The 20,458-nt window shown below is 39.0% G+C and overlaps 1 protein-coding gene across 1 annotated transcript; it reads left to right on the top strand.

Moving 5' to 3' along the window:
* Positions 1-470: 470 nt before the first annotated feature.
* Positions 471-10,996, top strand: klf11a (Kruppel-like factor 11a). The gene is made up of 4 exons (XM_041805316.1): positions 471-598; positions 5,724-5,945; positions 6,270-7,119; positions 7,472-10,996. The coding sequence occupies exons 1-4, from the start codon at positions 584-586 to the stop codon at positions 7,765-7,767; spliced, it is 1,383 nt and encodes a 460-aa protein (XP_041661250.1). The 5' UTR covers positions 471-583; the 3' UTR covers positions 7,768-10,996.
* Positions 10,997-20,458: the final 9,462 nt, after the last annotated feature.

Here is a 20,458-nt window from a genome sequence, read left to right as displayed (position 1 = left end):
AGCTGTTTTCAATGAATATCCATCAGACATTAAAAAGGATTCACGTTTGATATCCCGTTTTTTTAAATACCAAATCTCTTTTTTAATAACGTACTGTATAGTATTGTAACTGCAGTTGTTACCTCCACGCTGCCTCTGGCGCGCGTCCTCGCGAGTGTCGCGGTCCCGCCTCGCGCCTGTCTGCTTCCCAACCTTTCCCCCAGATCGAGCGCGCGGCCGGGTTCACCGGGTTTACTCTGACACCGCTGACTCCACGGCCACGCCCCCCGACAGCCACGCACCCCGCGTCGAACCAATCAAATCGCGGCCACGTACTGATCACGCACCGCCTCGCGTTTGATTGGCGGGAGTTCGCTACACCTATGGCTGTGATTGGCTGCGTGTTACCACCCGCCAGACTGCTCTGAATTTTGTTTCTGTGTTTTTTTTTATCCTTTTTTTTTTTTTTTTTTTTTTTTTTTTTTTTTTGGCTCCACTCAGCTGAAGCAGTCTGCTGGCAGAGGCTCAGCGCTGATTATTGACTGCTCACACTCCCGCTGCTGTCTTTGCGTTTCTCTCCCGCACATTTCAACTCTTCTTCCTCATGCTCAGCCTCACGGTGAGTCCGCTGCCTTCGTTAAAGTGCCCGTTTAACGGCTGCTTTTCTCTTGTAAAGTTGTTCTTAGTTTTGTTAGGAGTGATCAATTTTACCTGCAGCTTCATAACAACGCTGTGCTGCTGCCAGGTGAGCTGCCGAGGCTTCGCGGCAGGGTTCAGGTGAGGTAGTGGGAGCTGTTTTTGTCTTATTTTAGCGCTGTCTGCTGGTTTATTTGAGGTCATACTGTCTCTCGATCTGTGTTCAAAACAGTTTCATCACTGCAGCGCATCGCTCTATCATAAACTTTAAAGATGCCCACAAAGACCTGCATGTTTGCTGCATGTTTGCTGCACGTTTTATTTTGAAAAGAACACGTTTTTACCTGATTTGCTGTGTTGTTAGATGATTTCTGGATGTGCAGAGGAGTGCAGTATGGGTTTGATCGTATCCCAAGCTCGTAACCTGATGGTTTTTCACTCTGTAGTTTATCACACTGCTAAATAATAAAGTCTGCTCAGTGTCAAATGAGGATACAGATAGAAATAAGGTGATACAGTAGGTCAGTGTTCTCTCAAAACGTTAGATACGAACAAATAAAGCAAAAGCATGCTCATATCCGTTAAGTACTGCCTTACATGTTGAATTTGTTGCAGATACATACCACAGAGAAGCGAATAATTGTTGATAAGATGTCGGAGAATAAACGAAATTGGTTTATTTTCTCTGTTTGATCAAAAAAGTAGGAAGCTGCTGTTAAAATGTGTTGGAAAAACAGTATGGTTTGATAAATTGCCTATTTATTTCCCGAACCTGAGTCGGAAATTGTTGTTAAATTCTTCTGAAACAAAGATTTGATTCTTATATAACTTGTTACCCAGACAATGTCTTGAATTGTTGCTTAAATATCAAAAATTGTAAGGAAAAAAGACGTGGAATTGTAATGCACTACCAAGTTCGCCAATAAATGCTGATAAAATGTTTTTATAAATCAGAGTAATTGGTTAGTTACCTGTAGATCACCAACAAATTTCTAAAAGTTGTCATTAAAAATGTCTGACACAAAGAAGAATTGGTTTAATACCTATTCATTATCAGAAATAAACATGAATTGATGCCTTCAATGCCTGAAAATGTAAAGAAAAAATAATTGAATTGTAATTCGTCATCAAGTCAGTCAATAACTACTGCAAAAAACGTTTTTCAATACAAGAAGAATTAGTTAATTATCTGTATATTATCAGAAAACATTAAAAATTGTCGAAAAAATGTGTGACATAAAGAAGAATAGGTTAATTACTGACTTATTATTAGAAATAATTGTTAATTTTTGCTAAGAATGTCTTAAAATGCATGAAAATTTGTTTAAATGCCAATTTATAACCAAGTAAGCCAGTAATTGCTGCTAAAATATTTTTATATACAAGAAGAGTTGGTTGATTGCCTGCAAATGACCAAAAATGATTGCCAGAAATGTCAGAAACAAAGAACAATTTGTTAAATACCAATTTATTATCAGATATAATCTGGAATCATTACCTAAAATGTCTGAAAATTTAAGAAAAATGATTGATTATCAATATTCTTCCGAAACACAAGTCTGTAACTGTGACAAAAAATGTGTGTCCAAAAGAAGAATTGGTGGATTGCCAATCTGTTACCTAAAAAGGTCAACATTTGTCGTCAAAATGTATTTTAAAGTGTAAAAAATTGGTAAATTGCCAATGCATTTCCCACAAAGTCAATAATTGTTGCTAAAATGTCTTAAAACAAGAAGAACTGGTAGATTACCAATTCATGATTGAATTAAAATTTAATAATTGCTGCTTAAAATTAGAGATGCATGATATTATCTGCCTAATTCTGGCTTTGGCAAAGTTAGAGTTAATTGTCAGTATTGGCAGGTATGAAAATTTCTGCCAATATATTGATCATCCATATTGGCAGCATAGATGAGGTGTTTTAAGGAGAACCATGTAAATGCCAGATGTCATAAAAATCCTATATTCTGCATCCCTACAGAAAATACAGAGCTTATTCAAATGAACTAATAAGATGTATTTATTTATAAACCTGTAGAACAGAATTCTAGTCATGATATTTTATTGGCACCATGAATAACTAAAATAAAGATATGCAGCTGTTTAGCAGATTAGGCACCTTCCTCCCCAGCCAAGCTTTAAAATTGCTGCTTATTTATTGTCAGAGTCAAAATTGTAATATAATCGATTAATTTCTAGTCTTTGTTCGATCGATAAAACGTGCTGAAGCTCCCAAAGCTGCACCTAACATCAGCAGCAGAGCCCAACAAAGAGGCAGCAGAGGAACAGCATGACAACACCACAACCGAGCAAAAAACCCCAGCAAACTAAACAATAAGAAAAGGTGGGGACAAGGGTGTCAGGTTTAATTAATAATTCTGTTTTGTTGATCTAATCGTGGAGGATTTTTTTGCTGTCAGTTAATAAATGTTTTATTAATAATTGAAATAGCAGAGCCACAGTGACGTTAATGTAAGTGATGATCTCTGCATTGTTTCCTGCTGCTGTGATCTCATTATGTGTTGCTTTGTGATGTGTTTGAGTGATCTTATGCGTGGGAAATTGCAGCGCCAGAGAAGGGTACTTGTGCGTGTGTGTGTTGCAACAGATTGACTTTGTTTTGTCCAACTATACTTCCTGTTTGAAGCTTCCTCGGTCTCTCTCTTTCTCCCTCTCTCTCTATGGGGCGAGCCGGTGCATGCTAATATGGGAGGAGGAGAAGGGGCGGGGCTTATTTATGTCCTTTTTTTTTTTTTTTTTTTAAGTTTAGGGGGGTGTAATATCTGGCACGCCACCTCCCGTCATCTATTCTGGGTGCAGGGGAGGTTCCCCATCGGCTGGGTGTACCCGCTGCAGTGGGGCCCCGGTCTCTCTCCTTCTCTTGTGTGCTCTCTCTGTATCTATTTATCTAGGTCTCTCGCCCCTCGCTCGCCCTCCCTCTACTCTTCCTGTATGTGCAGCTGAGCATTTGCCAGATGCCAGCCAACTTAGCCAAGAACCCTTTGTCCCCCTGTCACCTCCCACTGACTCATTAACTATGCACAGGGAAATTTTACTCTCTGCTTTCTTTTTTATATTTTATTTCATTTATTTATTCTTTATGTGGAGGCACTACTCAAGAGACAGCATGAAGCAGGGAAACAATGACATCATTGGAAATAACATCGAGTGGTATTTTTTTTTGTTTCCAAAAGTAGAAGACGAATAACAGAACAAACATTTTGAATCCCTGCTAAAAGTCAAACAGTTTTTAATGTTTTTTTTCCCAACCAGAGAAAGAAAATTACATTTTGTTTTGAGCCAAAATCATCATACCATTTGGGATCCCTACATTTGCTTGCAGTTCTAAAGGAAGAAGACACTTTGCTGTCTCCTGAACTTTTTTTAACTTTCTAATCAATTGCTATTCCAGAAACTTGGCGTAACCCATTTGGCATCCTTACATATAAAGTTGTCAAGGCTGACGATTCAATACAAATTTTGCCTATATAAAAAATGCCAGAACTTTTGCAGATTTTATATTAAAGAAAGAAGAGTTTTGTTTCTATAGACCCAGTTTAAATGTGTAATTTGGGATCCCTATCTTTATTTATCAGTACTGTTTTACCACCTGCTTTTTGACTTCCAAATCATCAACTGACACAGCAAACTCCATCAGGTATCCCTTTTAATGCTTAGCACAGAAAGAAATTTTTTTTTTTCTATTTAGCCAATCCCGATTTACCATTTGGGATCCCGGTACATATTGATAAAATAAAGGAAAAAGACACTTTGCTGTTTCCTTAACATTTATGACTTTGTGGCTAATTGATTCTCTATTCAAGGAACTTGAAACCATTTTGCATCCTTATTACAATAAAGTTGTCAAAGATATCTGACAATTCATAACAACTTTTCTTTAATAATGAAAGAACTTTTAAGATTTTTTTTTATCTCAAAAAAGAATGTTTTGTATTGAGCCAGTTTAAATGTGCCATTTGGGATCCCTACCAAGTTTATCTATATTGTCCTACCACCTGCTTTTTGACTTCCAAATCATCAACTTAATCCCCAGGAACACAAGAAACTCCTTTAACCTGTAGTTATGAAAGGAAGACATTTAGCTGACTCCTTAACTTTTGTGACTTTGTAATTGGTTGATCATCAAGGAACTTGGTGAAACCCATTTGGCATCCTTACTAATGTACAGTTGTTGAAGAAAACTGACAAGTCCAGACCAGTTTTCTTTAGAAATGAAAAAAAAATCAGATTTGCTTTCACAGAAAGAATAGTTTTATGTCTTTGGAGCCAGTCTAAATGTGCCATTTGGGATCCCTTTCTGTATCTATGGCTGTAACAAAATGTACAAGGCACGCTGCTGTCTCATCACCAGTTTTTAAACTTTACAATTTTTATCTAAATCATCAGGGAACACAGCAAGCTCCATTTGGGATCCCTTTAATGTTTATTACAGAAAACATATATTTTTTTATTCAGCCAATCAGAAGGTACCATTTGGGATCCCTGCACATATTAATTGAATGCTGAAAACATGGTTGACTTTTGCAGCCATTTTTGCATAAGGGAATAAAAAAAACATGTCTTTCTGTGGTGCCCATCTGAATGTACCATTTGGCATCCCAATGCATATTTGTGTAAAAAAATAGAAGAAGAAGAAGAAGAAGAAACTTTTCCATCCAACTACTCTTTTTGACTTTTGAATAATTGATTGAATAACCAGGGAATCCAACAAGCACATTTGGGATCCCTATGGAAATGACACTTGGGTGTGGTTAAAGTGAAAATACATTTATTGTGGCGACTGCATGAATTGTAATAATCCAGCCAAACTTTCATCTTGTAAGCCATATAGTCTGAGACACATTTTGGATCCTAATGTAGATCCATGCTGTCTTCTGCCTGGTCCATAAACTACTGAAAAGACACCTAAAGGACACATTTGGTGTCCCAAATTGAGGAGAGAACAAGTTTATGACATTTCAAATGAGAATTTTCCTGGTTTTCATGACATTACCAGATATTTTTGTGTCTTCTTTAAAATGCTTTTGTATAAATCACATTTGATTGATTGATATATACTCAGTGAGTCTTGTTCTTGTCTTTGTCAGGTGGACCGTACAGACGGCCTGCCGGTCTCGACGATGGAGCTGAAGCAGTGCATTGAGTATCATGACCTAGAGGCTGCAGAGGCGCTTGTCAGCATGAGCTTCTGGGGTCAAAGATTGCACAAGCCTCGCCCACTCACCCCAACCTCTGACTCCTGTGACTCCATCCATCTCCACTCAGAGGGCGGTGACACTCCCAAAGACCTGATCGCTCTGTCCTCGCTGGTAAGACATTAAAGAAACCTTGACCTTGAATAGTAAATGACTCAAGATTTTGCACATATGAAACTTGCTCTGAGCGTGTACAAAACTTTCTCTACGCACGCTCTTGGATTTGTGATGAACCAACAGGAAAATGGTACTGAGTTGACCGGTCATGTCAGTCCTGCCCATTATGGCTGCACAGTTCTCCAGGAGACATTAACTTTGATCTCACTGAGAGTCCCAACATTCTGCCACATACACATACACTGTAAAAGTTAGAGAATCATCATAAAACACTAATTGATTCAAAAGGTTAAACTTTGTTATTCTTCTGATTTCTTGTAGTGTATGACTCCTCCTCACAGTCCAAGCTTCGCCGAGGCCTCCACCACAGCGGTCCTCACCACCACCTCCAGACCACTCCCAGCCACACCCAACCCCGCCATCATCAGTAATCCTCACACCTGCGTTACTCCTCCCTCCTCCTTCACCTCAGAGACTCCAGCTCCTCACACAGAGTTGACCTGTGTGGCTCCGCCCAGTAGAGCGATGGCCACCAGCGTCATCCGTCACACCGCTGACCGCCTCAGTGCTCCTCCTCTTCCTCCTCCTCCGTGCACCTCCCCGCCCACAGAAACCTCCACAGTAGGGGCTCCACATACACTTCCAGAGGAGAAGGACAGGCCTCCTCTGTCTCCTGCCAGCCCGTCCTCTCTCCCCCCGTCGGCAACGCCTCCTCACTCCTCCCCGCCGTCTTCCTCTCCTGTCTCCTCGTCCCCGGTTCTTTGCCAGGTGTTCCCAGTGAGCAGTCGGACGGGGATGATCTCCGCCTTCGTCCAGGCTCCGGTTCAGGTGCAGACTCAGGGCGGGCCCAAGCCCATCCTGCCTCAGTCTCCTTCCAGCTTCGCTCAGCCGCTGCTGGTTGGCTCTGCCGTTCCGCAGGGCACCGTCATGTTCGTGGTTAACCAGCCACAGGTCTCCCAGGCGACGCAAGGTGCACAGACTGTCATGACCCTGGGCAACACCAAGCTCCTCCCCCTGGCCCCTGCTCCCGTTTACATGCCAACTGGAGCGAGTGGCGGCACCTCACAGGCCGATTTCTCCCGCCGACGAAACTACGTCTGCAACTTCCCCGGCTGCAAGAAGACCTACTTCAAGAGCTCGCACCTGAAGGCTCACCTGCGCACACATACAGGTAGGGAACAGAACACCTCAATTCTGTTTCACATTGTACTTGGCTACGGTGGCCTTGAATAGACATAAATCCATACTGTGAGGAGACAGTTGGTTGTTTTCACAAGATCTCAACTCTATCTCTTACAACTGAAATCACCTTGTCATCATGGGAAAATAATGTTTTTTCTGGAGGTTTCTAAGTAAAATAAAACCTGTTAATTTGTGACCTTCTTGGGCTTCCATACTTAACAAAAGAAGCATAAAGAAAGTATTAAAATTTCTGGTTCAACTGTTACATATACCTGTTTCTTCCACGCTAACAGCCTCTTTCTCTTTTTCTTTTTCTTTTGCCTCTTCGTCGTCTTCTGCAGGTGAGAAGCCGTTCAGCTGCCACTGGGAGGGCTGTGACAAAAAGTTTGCCCGCTCTGACGAACTTTCCCGCCACCGCCGGACGCATACAGGCGAAAAGAAATTTGTCTGCAACGTATGTGACCGCCGCTTCATGCGCAGCGACCACTTGACCAAACATGCCCGACGGCACATGACCACCAAGAGGGCAACATCATGGCCCGCCGAAACCCGAGACCTCAACAAAGTGGCTCTGCCAAAGGGCCAAAACAGAGGCCCCACACTTCCTGTCGGCGTGCTCGTCCCCACAGCCAACTAACAGACTCAGACTCAGGACCCGGGGGCGTGGCGGGGGGTGGAGCCCGCCAACAGGACACTAACAGGTTAAAGTGGCTGTTTCAATCAGCTCCACATCAGGAGGAACTTTTTACTCATCAAACTCAAACCGAGCTCCGGCTACGTTTACACGAACAACAGGGTCAAAAAACACGGCAAACTCTGATTTACAAACACCGTTCAACATGGCCGCCTCATATGAAACCGGTCACTGTGGCATGAAAACACAACGCACACAGCAACTGTTTTACATTTCCAGTTTGGAAGTGTATTTTAGCAGAGTGCTAACTTAGCATGTTAGCATAATAGTGATCTGCACTTTTCAAAACACGCACAAGTACAATAACAATCTACAGAAGAGGATCAGGCCACAGATTTTTTTCTAACCTTTTTTTTTAATTCTGACTTTTAAGTGAGAATTCTGAGATTAAAGTCAGAATTTTGAGGAAAAAAGGCAGAATTTAGAGGTCAAAGTCACATTTCTAAGATTCAAGTCACAATTTTAAGATCAAAGACACAATTCTAAGATCAAAGTCAGAAATCTGAGATTGAAGTCATGATTCTGATGTTTAAGTTCAAATTCTGATGTTAAATTAAGAATTTTTAGGGAAAAAGTTGCATTCTAAAAAGAAATTTCAAGTCAGAATTCAGACCTTAATATCACAGTATGGACATTTTTCCCCTCAAACTTCTGACTGTAATGTCAGAATTGTAACATTTTGTCTTAGAAATGGAAAGATGTGTTATACACATATATATAGTGGCCCCTTATCCTTCTCTGTAACAATCCTATGAATGCAAACATGAGTTTTAGCGTAACAGGCTACCCACATTAGCTGATACGCTGTTCTCATTAGCATGTTGGCATAACATGTTTTATACATACCACTGAGGTATTTAAATGTATGCTAACAGAGGTGACCCGTGCATTATTCTTTAGCACATTCTATCATATGTGCAAGTTTGTTAGCTAGCTGCTAACATTGAATGGTAAATGCCATTATTAGGCTAAGAGGATTAGCATCAAGACTGCAGTAATTTCAGGTGAAACTTTTTCACTCAGCACGTTAAATCGTTAATAACTCCACAGCTGTGTCAAAAGGCCATGGCCCATGTGCTGTATGAATTTAGCCCAAATGAACAGCAACATTTAAAATAAGGTATTTACCAACAATTTTCTGATTTTATTGTATAATAAAGGGAGCCTGCTTACACCAGCCGTCCCTGCTAACATGCTAATTGCTAATGCCAGCATTTGTAGGACTAGTATTCTAAACATGCTGATGCTAGCATGTAGCTTTGAGGGCACTCGTTGGCTAGCTTTGTCTTGAGCTGTCTTCTGGTGGCGCTAAAATCTCAGGATCCTGCTAGTTAGCTGGATTCAAACTCCGTGGACCATAAACAACAGAACCAAATTAACCCAACCATTCTTAAACCCTTAAGTTTGTTTAAGCTCACTGTTATATTTGCCTCCATTAGCATTTAGCTCCCACTCCGTATGTTTGCATTTTTACTGTGAACGAACCGATTTTTTAAACTGTTTACATATAGTTCACGGTAAGGCAGGTTTTTAAACATACATGATGAACCAGCTTTTTTAGATATAGCTATGCTTTTTAATACATAGCTTTGCTCTCGATTGCTTAGTCTAAGGCAGCAGTTTTCGTATTTAGAACTTAGATAATCCAAATCACAAGTGCCATTTCATTTCATACTTAAGTCTGTTTTTTTTAGCATCTGAACACTTGAACAGTTCTTCCTTTGTCATTTTAATGCTTCAGTTTTTTGCCTCAATGCTGCATTTTAGCACAATAAAAGTTTGAGTTATTCATGCCACAGTTGCTCAGCTAGGGTTGTCAATAAGGGGGTAATGATATCTCACAATACAATTAAAAAGCATTACAAACATGCACAATTTCCATCAGTATGACATAAATATACACCTATGTAGTTTTGGGAGAGGGATATTGAGCATGTAATTGGTCAGAATCCAATTAGAAGCATCATATGTATTCTTTAAAGGGACTTCATTTTCATGCCCAGAAAATTAGAAAACTGTGCAACCAGTGAACTGAATTGTGACCCCAAAAGTGAGCAACAATTTTGACACCTTTTAAAACAACTGCATGAAAAATAGGAGTCCCAGACAAAAATGTACAGGTAATTTCTTGATAATGGTTACCTAAAAGTCATCTCCTACCACCCTTTCTAAATTGCACGTGCCAGTGGTGCCGACATATTTGTGCAGGAATTTAGTGGTGGTTTATATGAGGGATTCTGGCCCGGATAAGCTGTGCTCGGGCACGGTACAGAACAGTTGTGCCTAATGTGAAACCCGCCTCCAGCTTACCTATCTTATGAAAAAGATGTTTGACTTTTAAATCAGAAGTTCTTTTTGATAGTATCAATCTTTTAAATAAGAAATGTCATTATTTTAAAACAGGTAAAACAAAGAATCGTACATTTTGACAACGCTAGCATGAGCTGTTTAACGCCGTTTGTACGGAGGATTGCCGTGATGAGTCGAAGCGATGTAGACGGAGCCGGAGCCGCTGGCGTCGCACAGAGCGAGTTTCCCGCCCTGCTCAGGACATTTTAATTCCCACAACTACAAACTCACCGGAGGAGGACAGGAAGGAACAGGCTGCTATTCATCCACGGACAGAAACCAACAAAAACCTGACATTGCACTGGATTTTTTAATTAAATCTTGCTCGTTTTTGTACTCTTTCTCTCCGTGTATAATCATGTTTACTACATGTGTAAATGTCATGTTTAGCAAAATGTATGCACTCTTTTTATTTTTTGCCAAAGCCTCTGTATTGTGCTTCTATTATTAGCGCTAACTTCTGTTAATTTGTCTGTGAGTGTAAATATTGTACATATATTGATATCTATATGAATGTTATGTGTATTCCAATCTGCATTTATTGACAGTACGACTTATTGATATTTTAAAAATGTCAGTGGACAGTATTCCTCACTGTGAGACTACCTACTATCTTTGCTTTACACATTTTATTATTTAATAAAACATTTGTTGAGGAAAAAGTGCTGTTTTTGATAGCTTGATTTGGCCCATAGTGTAGCCAGTAAGAAAATACCTCATGTTATTAAATGTTATTCTTAATAATAACAACTTATATCGGAATAATCCCATTTCTGAACATTTGCCTGTAAGCGATGGTGAAGAATATGGCTTTTATAATAAAATTTACCATGTAAAAAAAAGAAAATGTTTGCTTTCATTCCTTTTGGATGACTATACATCTACTGACATTTGCCTTTTTGTTCTGGATACTTTTACAGGTCAGCCTCAGATTCCTAATGTCCCTGTTTTTAATTCAAGAAAACATCCCATGAACATCAGGACCAGTGTTAATTTTGTCAACTAAAACTGACTAAAGATATTCATCGACAGCCTTTCTTTCCATGACAAAAACCAGACTAAGACTAACAAAAATAGATCTGTGATGACTAAAACAGACAAAAAAATAAGAGTAGCTTTCGTCCAGATGACTAAAACTAGACTAAAATGTAATGTAGTTTTGGTCAGATATTCAAAATCCATGATATTTCTCCACTGTGGGTAAATCTATCAAAAACAATGCAGCTATATCTATTCTGCCTCTCAGCTGTAGAAAGCAGGGACCCCAGGTTTGGCAGAGAACACACTACCATGATTTGGTACCAAATTTAAGCAAGAAAATAAATGCTTGGACTAAAAGTAAAGACTAAAATTTGAGGACTTTTTATGGACTAAAATCAGACTTTTAGTTTTGGTCTAAAACCAGATCGAAACTAAAAAGGATAGAAATGACTAAAATGTGACTAAAATTAAAATGCATTTCATTTAAAGACTAAAATTAAAAATAGCTGCCAAAATTAACACTGATGAGGATGCTACTTGTGCTCATAGATTAATAGAGGTTCTCATGGGCTTAAGAAAGAATTTATATACACTTCAATTTTCTGCCATTCTGTCTCATAAAGCAGGGGTTCCCAAACTTTTCAGCCTGTAACCCCCATAATAACAGTGTCATAGACCCAGGATCCCAACCTTCCCTGGAGGTTGTTAAAGCATTTGATGTTGCACAAAGCCTTATGTACAAATTTACATTCTAGATATAGTTTTTGTACATTAGACCTACATTTAAGTGTCAGTCTCACATAATAACTACCTTTTTAATTTTAAACTAAACTCATTTTAACAATATCTTATAAAGAAATGGATACAATTTACCACTTTAAATCATATTAGAATTCTCTTTTCTTTATGGAAAGTATCCTGCGACCCCCGTCAGTGTCTCCTGACCATAGACTGTAGAAAGAATTAGACAAACCCTGTGTGACGTCAGCCGTCTGCTTACAAAGCAGACTCAAACTGTGGACTCAGTGGACTCAAACAGCTCTTGAAGCCAATCCGTGGAGGCTTCCATATTGAAATTACAGTCTCAATCGAACTTTGGATCAACCTAACGGCCCATCCACTAAGCTCGACTTCCTGACAGCTAGCTAGCTAGCATTCTGGTTGACAGAAACGTAACTTCTGCCTGTTGAGCTATCTGTCAATCAAATGAGACGCACCAATCAGACCGCAGTGAGGTTTTTCCTAAGTATAATCGAAACCATTGAGGTACAAAAAAATTCACCTCCCATAAAGTGAGAGCAAATGAGACACGTTTGTTTTTTTGAACCAGGCTGTAAACCAGTTTATTTCTAGTGTAAAAACCGGCTGTTTCATAGGTGTTCAGACGGGACTTCTAGTGTTCCTGCAGCTAGCCTCAAGTGGACACTTGTGGTATTGCAATTTTTTGCACTTCCGCATTGTCTTCATTTTTCAGGACCGGAGGTTGCTGCTTGCTCCCAACCCCCAATTTGGGAATCAAGTGGTTAAATTACATGTTTTTAAATTTGACTACGTCAAAGAGTCGGAGATATTTGAGAGTTTATCATGAATGGAAGAGGATTAGGGACACTGAAAAAACTGAGATCCAACCTTTTTATTGTTGATTTGAAATTTCTGGATAAAAGTCAAACTTCTGACTTTTCCCCCAGAATTGGAAAAAAAGATTTTAAAAAAATGATTGAATAAATTCAGTGATCCTAACATTCTTCCATAGTCATGTGCATACTAATCTGTGAGCACGTTTAACACCCTCAGAACGTTAGAATGCGACGTTAACTATACAGGTGCATGTCAAAAAATTTCAATATCAAGTAAAGTTCAGTTTTTCCCCTGATTTATGTCAGAAACTTAAACTTTCATTAATTCTACAATGATCTCTTACAAAGTGAAATACTCAAACCTTTTTTGTTTGAATCTTGATGATTACGACTTACAGCTCACAAAAATAAAAAATCTGGTACTTCCAAATATTAGAATATTGCGGAAAAGTTCCTTTTGCAAAGGTATGAAGAGGGTCAGCCACAGAAGGTCACTGCTGACAGGCCAGGCTGTTCTCAGAGGCTGAATCAGAGCACATCCATGAAAGCTGACTGAAGGGGAAAGTGTGGTAAGAAAAGGAGCACAAGCAACAGGGAGGAGCTCAGCTTTCAGAGGATTGTCAAACAAAGCAGATTCAGGAACTTAGGGGAGCTTCACAGGGACTGGATAGGGAACCACAAGCTACAAGTGTCCTGTCCTTAGTGTCAAGCCAACCCTGAACGCCAGGACAGTGTTATGAGTTTCTCACCTGGGCTAAGGAGAAAAAGAGCTGGACTGTCGTGGTCTCAGTGGTCCAAAATTCTCTTTTTGGATGAAAGTAAATTTTGCATTTTGTTTGCGAAACCAGGTCCAAGAGTCTGGAGGAAGATCTGAGAGGCACGAAACCTTCAGTGCTTGGAGTCCAGTGTTTGCAGTCCACGGTCAGTGATGGTTTTGGTCCACTGGTCTTTAGCAAGTCCAGAGTCCATGCTGTCAGCAGAGATTTTAGAGCCCTTCATGCTTCCATCTGCTGAGAAGCTTTATGGAGATACTGATCTCCTTTTCACCTGCCCACATTGAGACCAGAACTACCAGAAACTGGTTTACTGACCATGGTGTTATTGTGTCTGATTCTGACCTGAACCCCATAGAGAACCTCTGGAAGATTAGAGACGCCAGACTCAACAATCCAGACCAGCTGAAGGCTGCTATCAGAGCCACCTGAGCTTATAGCACCCCAGCAGTGCCACAGACTGATTGGCTCCAGGACACGCCATGTAGCATTTTATCCTGTCATATCAACACTCTGATGTTGGTCAGAGTGCTCCATAGAGTTCATAAATTCTCTTAGAAGAAAAAAAAAAAAAACAGAGAAAGAAGACTGGTAAATTTCAGAATCTTCTTAAAACGGCATAAGAGGGAAGAAAGAGACAGCTGGTGAATGAGGCCCAATGTTTTTGTCTTCTCTGTAGGATTGATATCTAAAAGTCAGTGTCCCTCTGGCTATTGGAGTCCTTGCTATGCTAATTTCTTCAAAGTAAAATATATTTTTCTTGATGTTTTGCAGGATTTTGCAGTCTTGCTTAGCTCAGCCTTAAAGACTGGAAATGACTGGAAACACCACAGCTGTAGGTAAAAATCATACAGCTCTAAAGTTCAATTACTCCGCAAGGAAGTTAAATTTAAAGCCACAAAAAACACGCAGTTATAAAATGTTTTGTTACAATTTTGAACCCACATAATGCAGAGTATTCAGTCCACATTAGGGTGAAGATCGGCTCCACATACACACTTTAACATACTTGGACCGTAGTTTGCATGGCGCAGTGGTTTCATCATTAATTTTTAATGTTTCCTAATTGTTAATGGCTTTATGAAAGATTAATAAGTCATTTGTTCTTGCTGTAATCAGAACAAAATTAGTGTTGCATAAAATCATTTGAACAGTAAACCTTAATCAATAATCAGATTTACATCAGACTTTCTATTAAACCCACAGTCACATCAATAAACCCTTGAAGATCAAATTACTGTAATATTTGATTTCCTTTTTAACGCCTAATAAAATCAGATTAAAAGTATAAATCTCATCACTGTTACTATTTTAACATTATTTAATTTGAATCATACTGAATGAGTGCAAAGGCATTTTAATTACATCTGAAAGTTCATTTATGCTCCCTGACATATGAAAATTGATAAAGATACAACCTACCAACAGGGGGACATGGGTGTGGTGTATCACTCCTGTCCCATCCCAATCCTGGTCCAGAATTCTAAAGAAAAAATCCTGACCATGCCAATTCCAGTAGAGTGGCTCCTGTCCTGAAACTGTCAAAAAAGTTGGGCCACTGTGTAGAATATAAATAATACAGAATATCAAATTTAAACCAATATTGTATGTCAGGTTGCACGGGGATCAGGTGTGAACAGCCCTTTTCAAGTCCAGTATCAAATTCTCTATTGGACTGAGGTCTGGGCCAATCCAGAACACTCACCTTGTTCTCTTTAAACCGTTTCTGTTTAGTTTTAACTGTATGTTTCAGGTCATTGCCATAGCCGTAGCTCTCTTGCAGATTGAACTGATTTGGCCTTTACAAGCCTTCCAGGGCTGGCTGCCAAGAAGCACCCCCACAGCATGACACTGCCACCGACGTGCTCCACAGTGGGGATGGTGTGTTTGTGATGATGTCAGAGTTTGGCATCTTGTTTGATGGTCAAAAAAACTCCATTTTGGTCTCATCAGACCAAAGAACTTCCTTCCTCTTGACCATGGAGTCTCCCACATGCCTTTTAGTGAACTCTAGTCCAGATTGAATCTGAGTTTTCTTCAACAGTGTCTTTCTCTTGGCCACTCTCTCATAAAGCTCTGACTGGTGAAGAACCCGGCCAACAGTTGTTGTCTGCAGAGTCTCTCCCATCTCAGTCACTGAAGCTTGGAACTCCAGAGTAGTCATAGGTGTCTTGGTGTCCTCTCTCACTAGTCTCCTCCTTGCACGCCCACTCAGTTTGTGAGGACGGTCTGATCTAGGCAGATTTACATGTGACATATTCCTTCATTTCTTATGATGGATTTAACTGAACTCTGGAGGATGTTCAGAGACTTGGAAATGTTTCTGTCTCCATCCCCTGACTTAGACTTTTCAATAACCTTTTCTCTGAGTGTCTTGGAGTGTTCTTTTGTCTTCATGGTGTGATGGTAGCCAGGAATACTGATTAACCAGTGACTGGACCTTCCAGACACAGGTGTCTTTATACTACAATCACTGAGGCACATTCACTGCACTTAGGTGATCCTGAATTGAATTAGGTCAGTCACTTTAAAGTGACTGCAGTTGCTTACTTGGAAGTACATGTTTTGATCTCACTGACATTACTTTGTAGAAATCGGTTTTCATTTTGAAAGTCAATAGTGTTTCTGTTAAAAAAAAAAAGAAAGAAAAGAAAAAACATTGAAGTCATAAAGCCAAATTATGTTGACCATGACTGATTTATAAAATCATCAAGAGGGTAAAACCTCCAAGGGGTGGATACTCTTCATAGGCACTCTACCTAAGTTATTGCCCACTTTGATGACATTAACTTTTATTTTACTTTGTCAAAGTTGTTTTATTTGTAATTATTTAAAGTATGGTGGGACAGACGTTTTTATTTCTCTTACACTGAGTTTAAACTGAGGTTAAGTTTATGACCTCCAAATAAAAACCTCACAATATGTCAGAAATAATCACTGTAAGCTGTCTGTGGGATGTCCATGGGCGTATGTAGGTCATAGCTGTTAACATGTCAGTGAAAAACGGCTGAACTGTGACAGGAAAAGCGGGTTAATTCGTCTTTCCAGGCTGCTCTTTATATAAACACATACATTGTCCCGTATATGAAGTTTCTGCTCGACGACAGCGCGCCTCTTACGTCTACTGTTACACAACCAGAGCCCCGCCACTCTCCCTCTCCCCACACCACCCGGTAACAACCATCAGCCAATCACGAGCCGGCGCTCGGGGGGTGTGACCAATCAGAGAGCACGGCGCTGTGTCAAATGTGCGCGTCATTGGCTGATGAGGTTCCCGCCCACGTGCCTTACTGACCGACATTCAGAGGCAGCCAAAGAAAATGAATTAAAAAAGAAGGAAAAATAAGAGTGAGAAGGAGGCTGGAAAGCAGAGAAATGCTGACATCATGTGCTCAGAAGCGGAACAGCACCGTTTAGAAACTGCAACAGAAATAACAGCAATAAAACAGTTAGATATATGAATTAACGCCGTTAAAGAATGATCCACACATTCATTCAAGCTTAATATCTAGTGTTTGACATTTCTCAAAATATAATGTATAGAAAATAGACTCTATTATTGTTTTAACATCAGGATTATTATGTTAAGTAAGTAAAAAAGCTCTTTTTTTTTACAATGCAGCCCATAAGATAAGGGGGTTAAAGGGGAGAACTTCCTTGGACCCAACCAAACAGGGGGCCACAGAGGTGAGGAAAATCATTGGTCCGACTCCAATGTAAAGTTAAGCTGTGATAACCATATGTTTTGTTTAACCTGAATAATAACCACCTGTCAAAGGAACAAAAATGGAATTCTGTCTATTAAGCAGCAGTTAAATAAAAGCCATTTTTAAAATGTAAACCCTTGCTTTAAAACAGCAATATATATTTTTGGTCATGCTGACTGTGTGGAACGGGCTTATTTGGAAAGTTATTTCAGACTATATGGATAAGCAATGATGTGCACAAAGGTCGGGATGCCAGAGAATAAAGTAGAAGTCACTGAAATAACTGAGGGAAAGATGACAGATAACTGCAAAAAAGGGGGGAAAGTGAAATTTATGAAAATTCGTTAAAAGAGGTGAATTGGCAGAAACAGTGCTAAAAATGAGTTAAAAGAAACAAAAATGGTTTTAAGAAAGGGAAATAAGAGGTAAAATGGGTGGTAAAATGGTATAAGCATTTAAAATGTGTCCAAAATGTGGCAAAAACATGTCAACAATGGGTTACAGGGTAAAAATGTGGTAATTTTTTTTTTTTTTTTACAAAAACGAGAGGCTTTGAAAAGTAGCCAGAATAGATCAAAAGTGGAAACTGGCCAAAAAAATTGGTTAAAACGGAAAAGTTTGTAAACCATGGCAAAAACTGGCCAGGACACTGGTAAAAAACAACTGAAAAGTGGCAACAATGGGTTACAGAGGCAAAAATTTGACAAGGATTTGGCAAAAAAAAAAAAAAAAAAAAAAAGGGGGTTAAAAATTTTTGGGTTAAAAATGTGGCAGAACTGACGGCTAAAGTATTGGAATCAGAATAAAAATAATAATTAAAAAAATGACTTTAAAGAAACAAAACTGGGCCATATAAGGCAAAAAGGTGTTAAAAATGGGCCGGAAAATGGTGAAAAGCAGTTAAAAAGTGTTAAAATGTAAAGTAAATAAATAGAAATAAATGGGTTAAATGTTTTTGAACAGGCACAGAAAAATTGTTAAAAGTGGTAACACTGGGTTATGGAGGCAAAAATGGACAAAAATGCATTAAGAATGGTAAGGGCAGGCCTGCATGTGTAGAGTGCCTTTTAACAGCAGAGTGCTTCACAATTAAAATATTATTTAAAGTTATTTAATGCAGAAAATGCATAAAAGCAAGCATAGACAGCTCAAACAAAGGCAGTAAAGGTTCATTGTTATCAGAACTATTGCTCACTAATTTGATTTATTTTTTAACATAAACTAGGCTAAAGCTTAGGTAGGATGACAACAACAGCAATTCGTTCCTAAATCTATATGGTTTTATAATCTCTTTACTATATTCAAACCTGCATCAAATGGATATTGACAGAAACCATTTTTAAAAATTCAAATGCAAACAAGAAACAAAACTGTGCCTATTTGAAATTTTATGTTTTATTTTATAGGAAGAAATTTAAAATGTATTTGCCATATTATTTTTACTTCATCATTTGAAATGACTAAAAAATTTTATGTGCTTATGAGAAAGATTTAATACATAGTAGGGGCCCAAAGGGGAGTTGAACAGTCTAAGGAGAAAGTTTTAGGTAATGGTGAAAGCTTTAGCAGATCACAAGGAGTTTTATGTGCTCATATGAAAGTTTTAAATGTTCTTGAGAAAGGTTTTTGTAATTACGAAAATTCTTTATCAAGCTTTAGGCGTATGTCATCTTTGGAGCTCCGTAATGGAACAACTTAAATTTAAACTGTAGTTGTGCTTTTATAAACATGAAGGAAATGTGATGGAAAAAGCTAAATAAAAGACATGAAAAACACAAGAGGAGTTCTTATTGGTTCTTTAGTACAACCGCAGTTCCAAAAAAGTTGGGGCACTTTGCAAAATGTGGATACTAACAAAATGCAACAGTTTTATGTCATTTTTGCAATTTCATGAAAATATTAGCTCTGTTTGAATTTCATGGCAGCAACTGAATAAGGTAGGAGTTTATGAGATATCACAATCATTGCATTGTTTTCATTTTATTAACATTTTACACAGTGCCCCAACTTTTTTGGAATTGGGGTTGTAAAACCTTCTTACTTAAAATAAATAAATAAATAAAACTTTAACCCCTGCTATTTTGAAGGTGTTTCTCATATAAGTATTATAGGTCAATGTCTTTGATTTCAAATGAAGAAAATTGCTTCATGTGACGCTATGGTACTACTGTGCACAGAAACTGGGGCTGGGTTCTGCATTTTTACTCAATATACCTTCATTTAGTATCTTTTTGTGGGAGAAGTATGTATTTATTTTGATCTTAGGCTATTTAAAGAGTCAATTTGTTGTTGGGGGTAAACTTACTTTCTACAGCTAGGCGGCGACTCTACTCTTTGACCTACATTTACAGTAGTGTTCTCCCGGCAACAGCTGATAAGCCGCCCTCTGTTTTCGAGGGAAAATGAAACGACTGTATTATGTTTAGAAACGGGCATTCCCTCTAGTTAATCATTACACGAAGCGTTAAACCTTTGCCACTAATGCAGGAAGCTACGTTACCGAAAATAAACCGCCGGAACACTGTGAAGCGCTTCATTATTCACCATATTGAAGTTAAAAAGAAGCGTATGTCGGGTCAAGCTTGCAATACAAGAACCACATTTGTACTCAAGTAGCTGTACGGTGTCATATTTTGTGCATTGCTGTCGTGAAAAACGCGTTAGGATACAGGAAACCAAAGAAAGTGTGATGGCGGGAAACCAAAGAGGAAAGGATGCAATACAAACCATGACAGCTTCATTTGCTGCAAAGGTAAAACCACCACTAAAAAGCAATGTAATAGAAATAAAGATACACTTGATACACAAAGATAATTGCTATACATTAAAGAGATGTGTGGCTGGTATTATTCATTATGCATACATGTGTTCAGGACGTCTTATCCTTTGATTGAAGTGCAAATTAGACAAGCTCTTTTATGAGCCAACAAATAGTGACAAGGATCAATTTCTCTTTAGTAGTATTTTTACTTTGTACGTTTATTTTCTGTGACACGTCTTTATAGTTTTAATGTGGAGTAAAGTGTATTCTTATTTCAAAATCAACCGTTGCGTAAACGCTGATTTTCATAGTTTTGTAACGCCGATTTCAGACAGTTTTGTAACCCCAAAACTAACAAAGCCGTTCGAATTTCCCGCAGCTGTTCAGGCGGCACGTGAGCGCGGCTTTCCTCTTGATTGGCTACGTCGCAGCGTCAGTTTAAAGAGCCAGTACGAGCTCCGTTCCCATTGGCCAGCTGCTTTCTAG

Source organism: Cheilinus undulatus, linkage group 14, assembly GCF_018320785.1.
Source record: "Cheilinus undulatus linkage group 14, ASM1832078v1, whole genome shotgun sequence".
Classification (NCBI taxonomy): Eukaryota; Metazoa; Chordata; class Actinopteri; order Labriformes; family Labridae; genus Cheilinus; species Cheilinus undulatus.
Note: the sequence above shows the minus strand (reverse complement) of the source record. Positions and strands in the feature narration are given on the sequence as shown.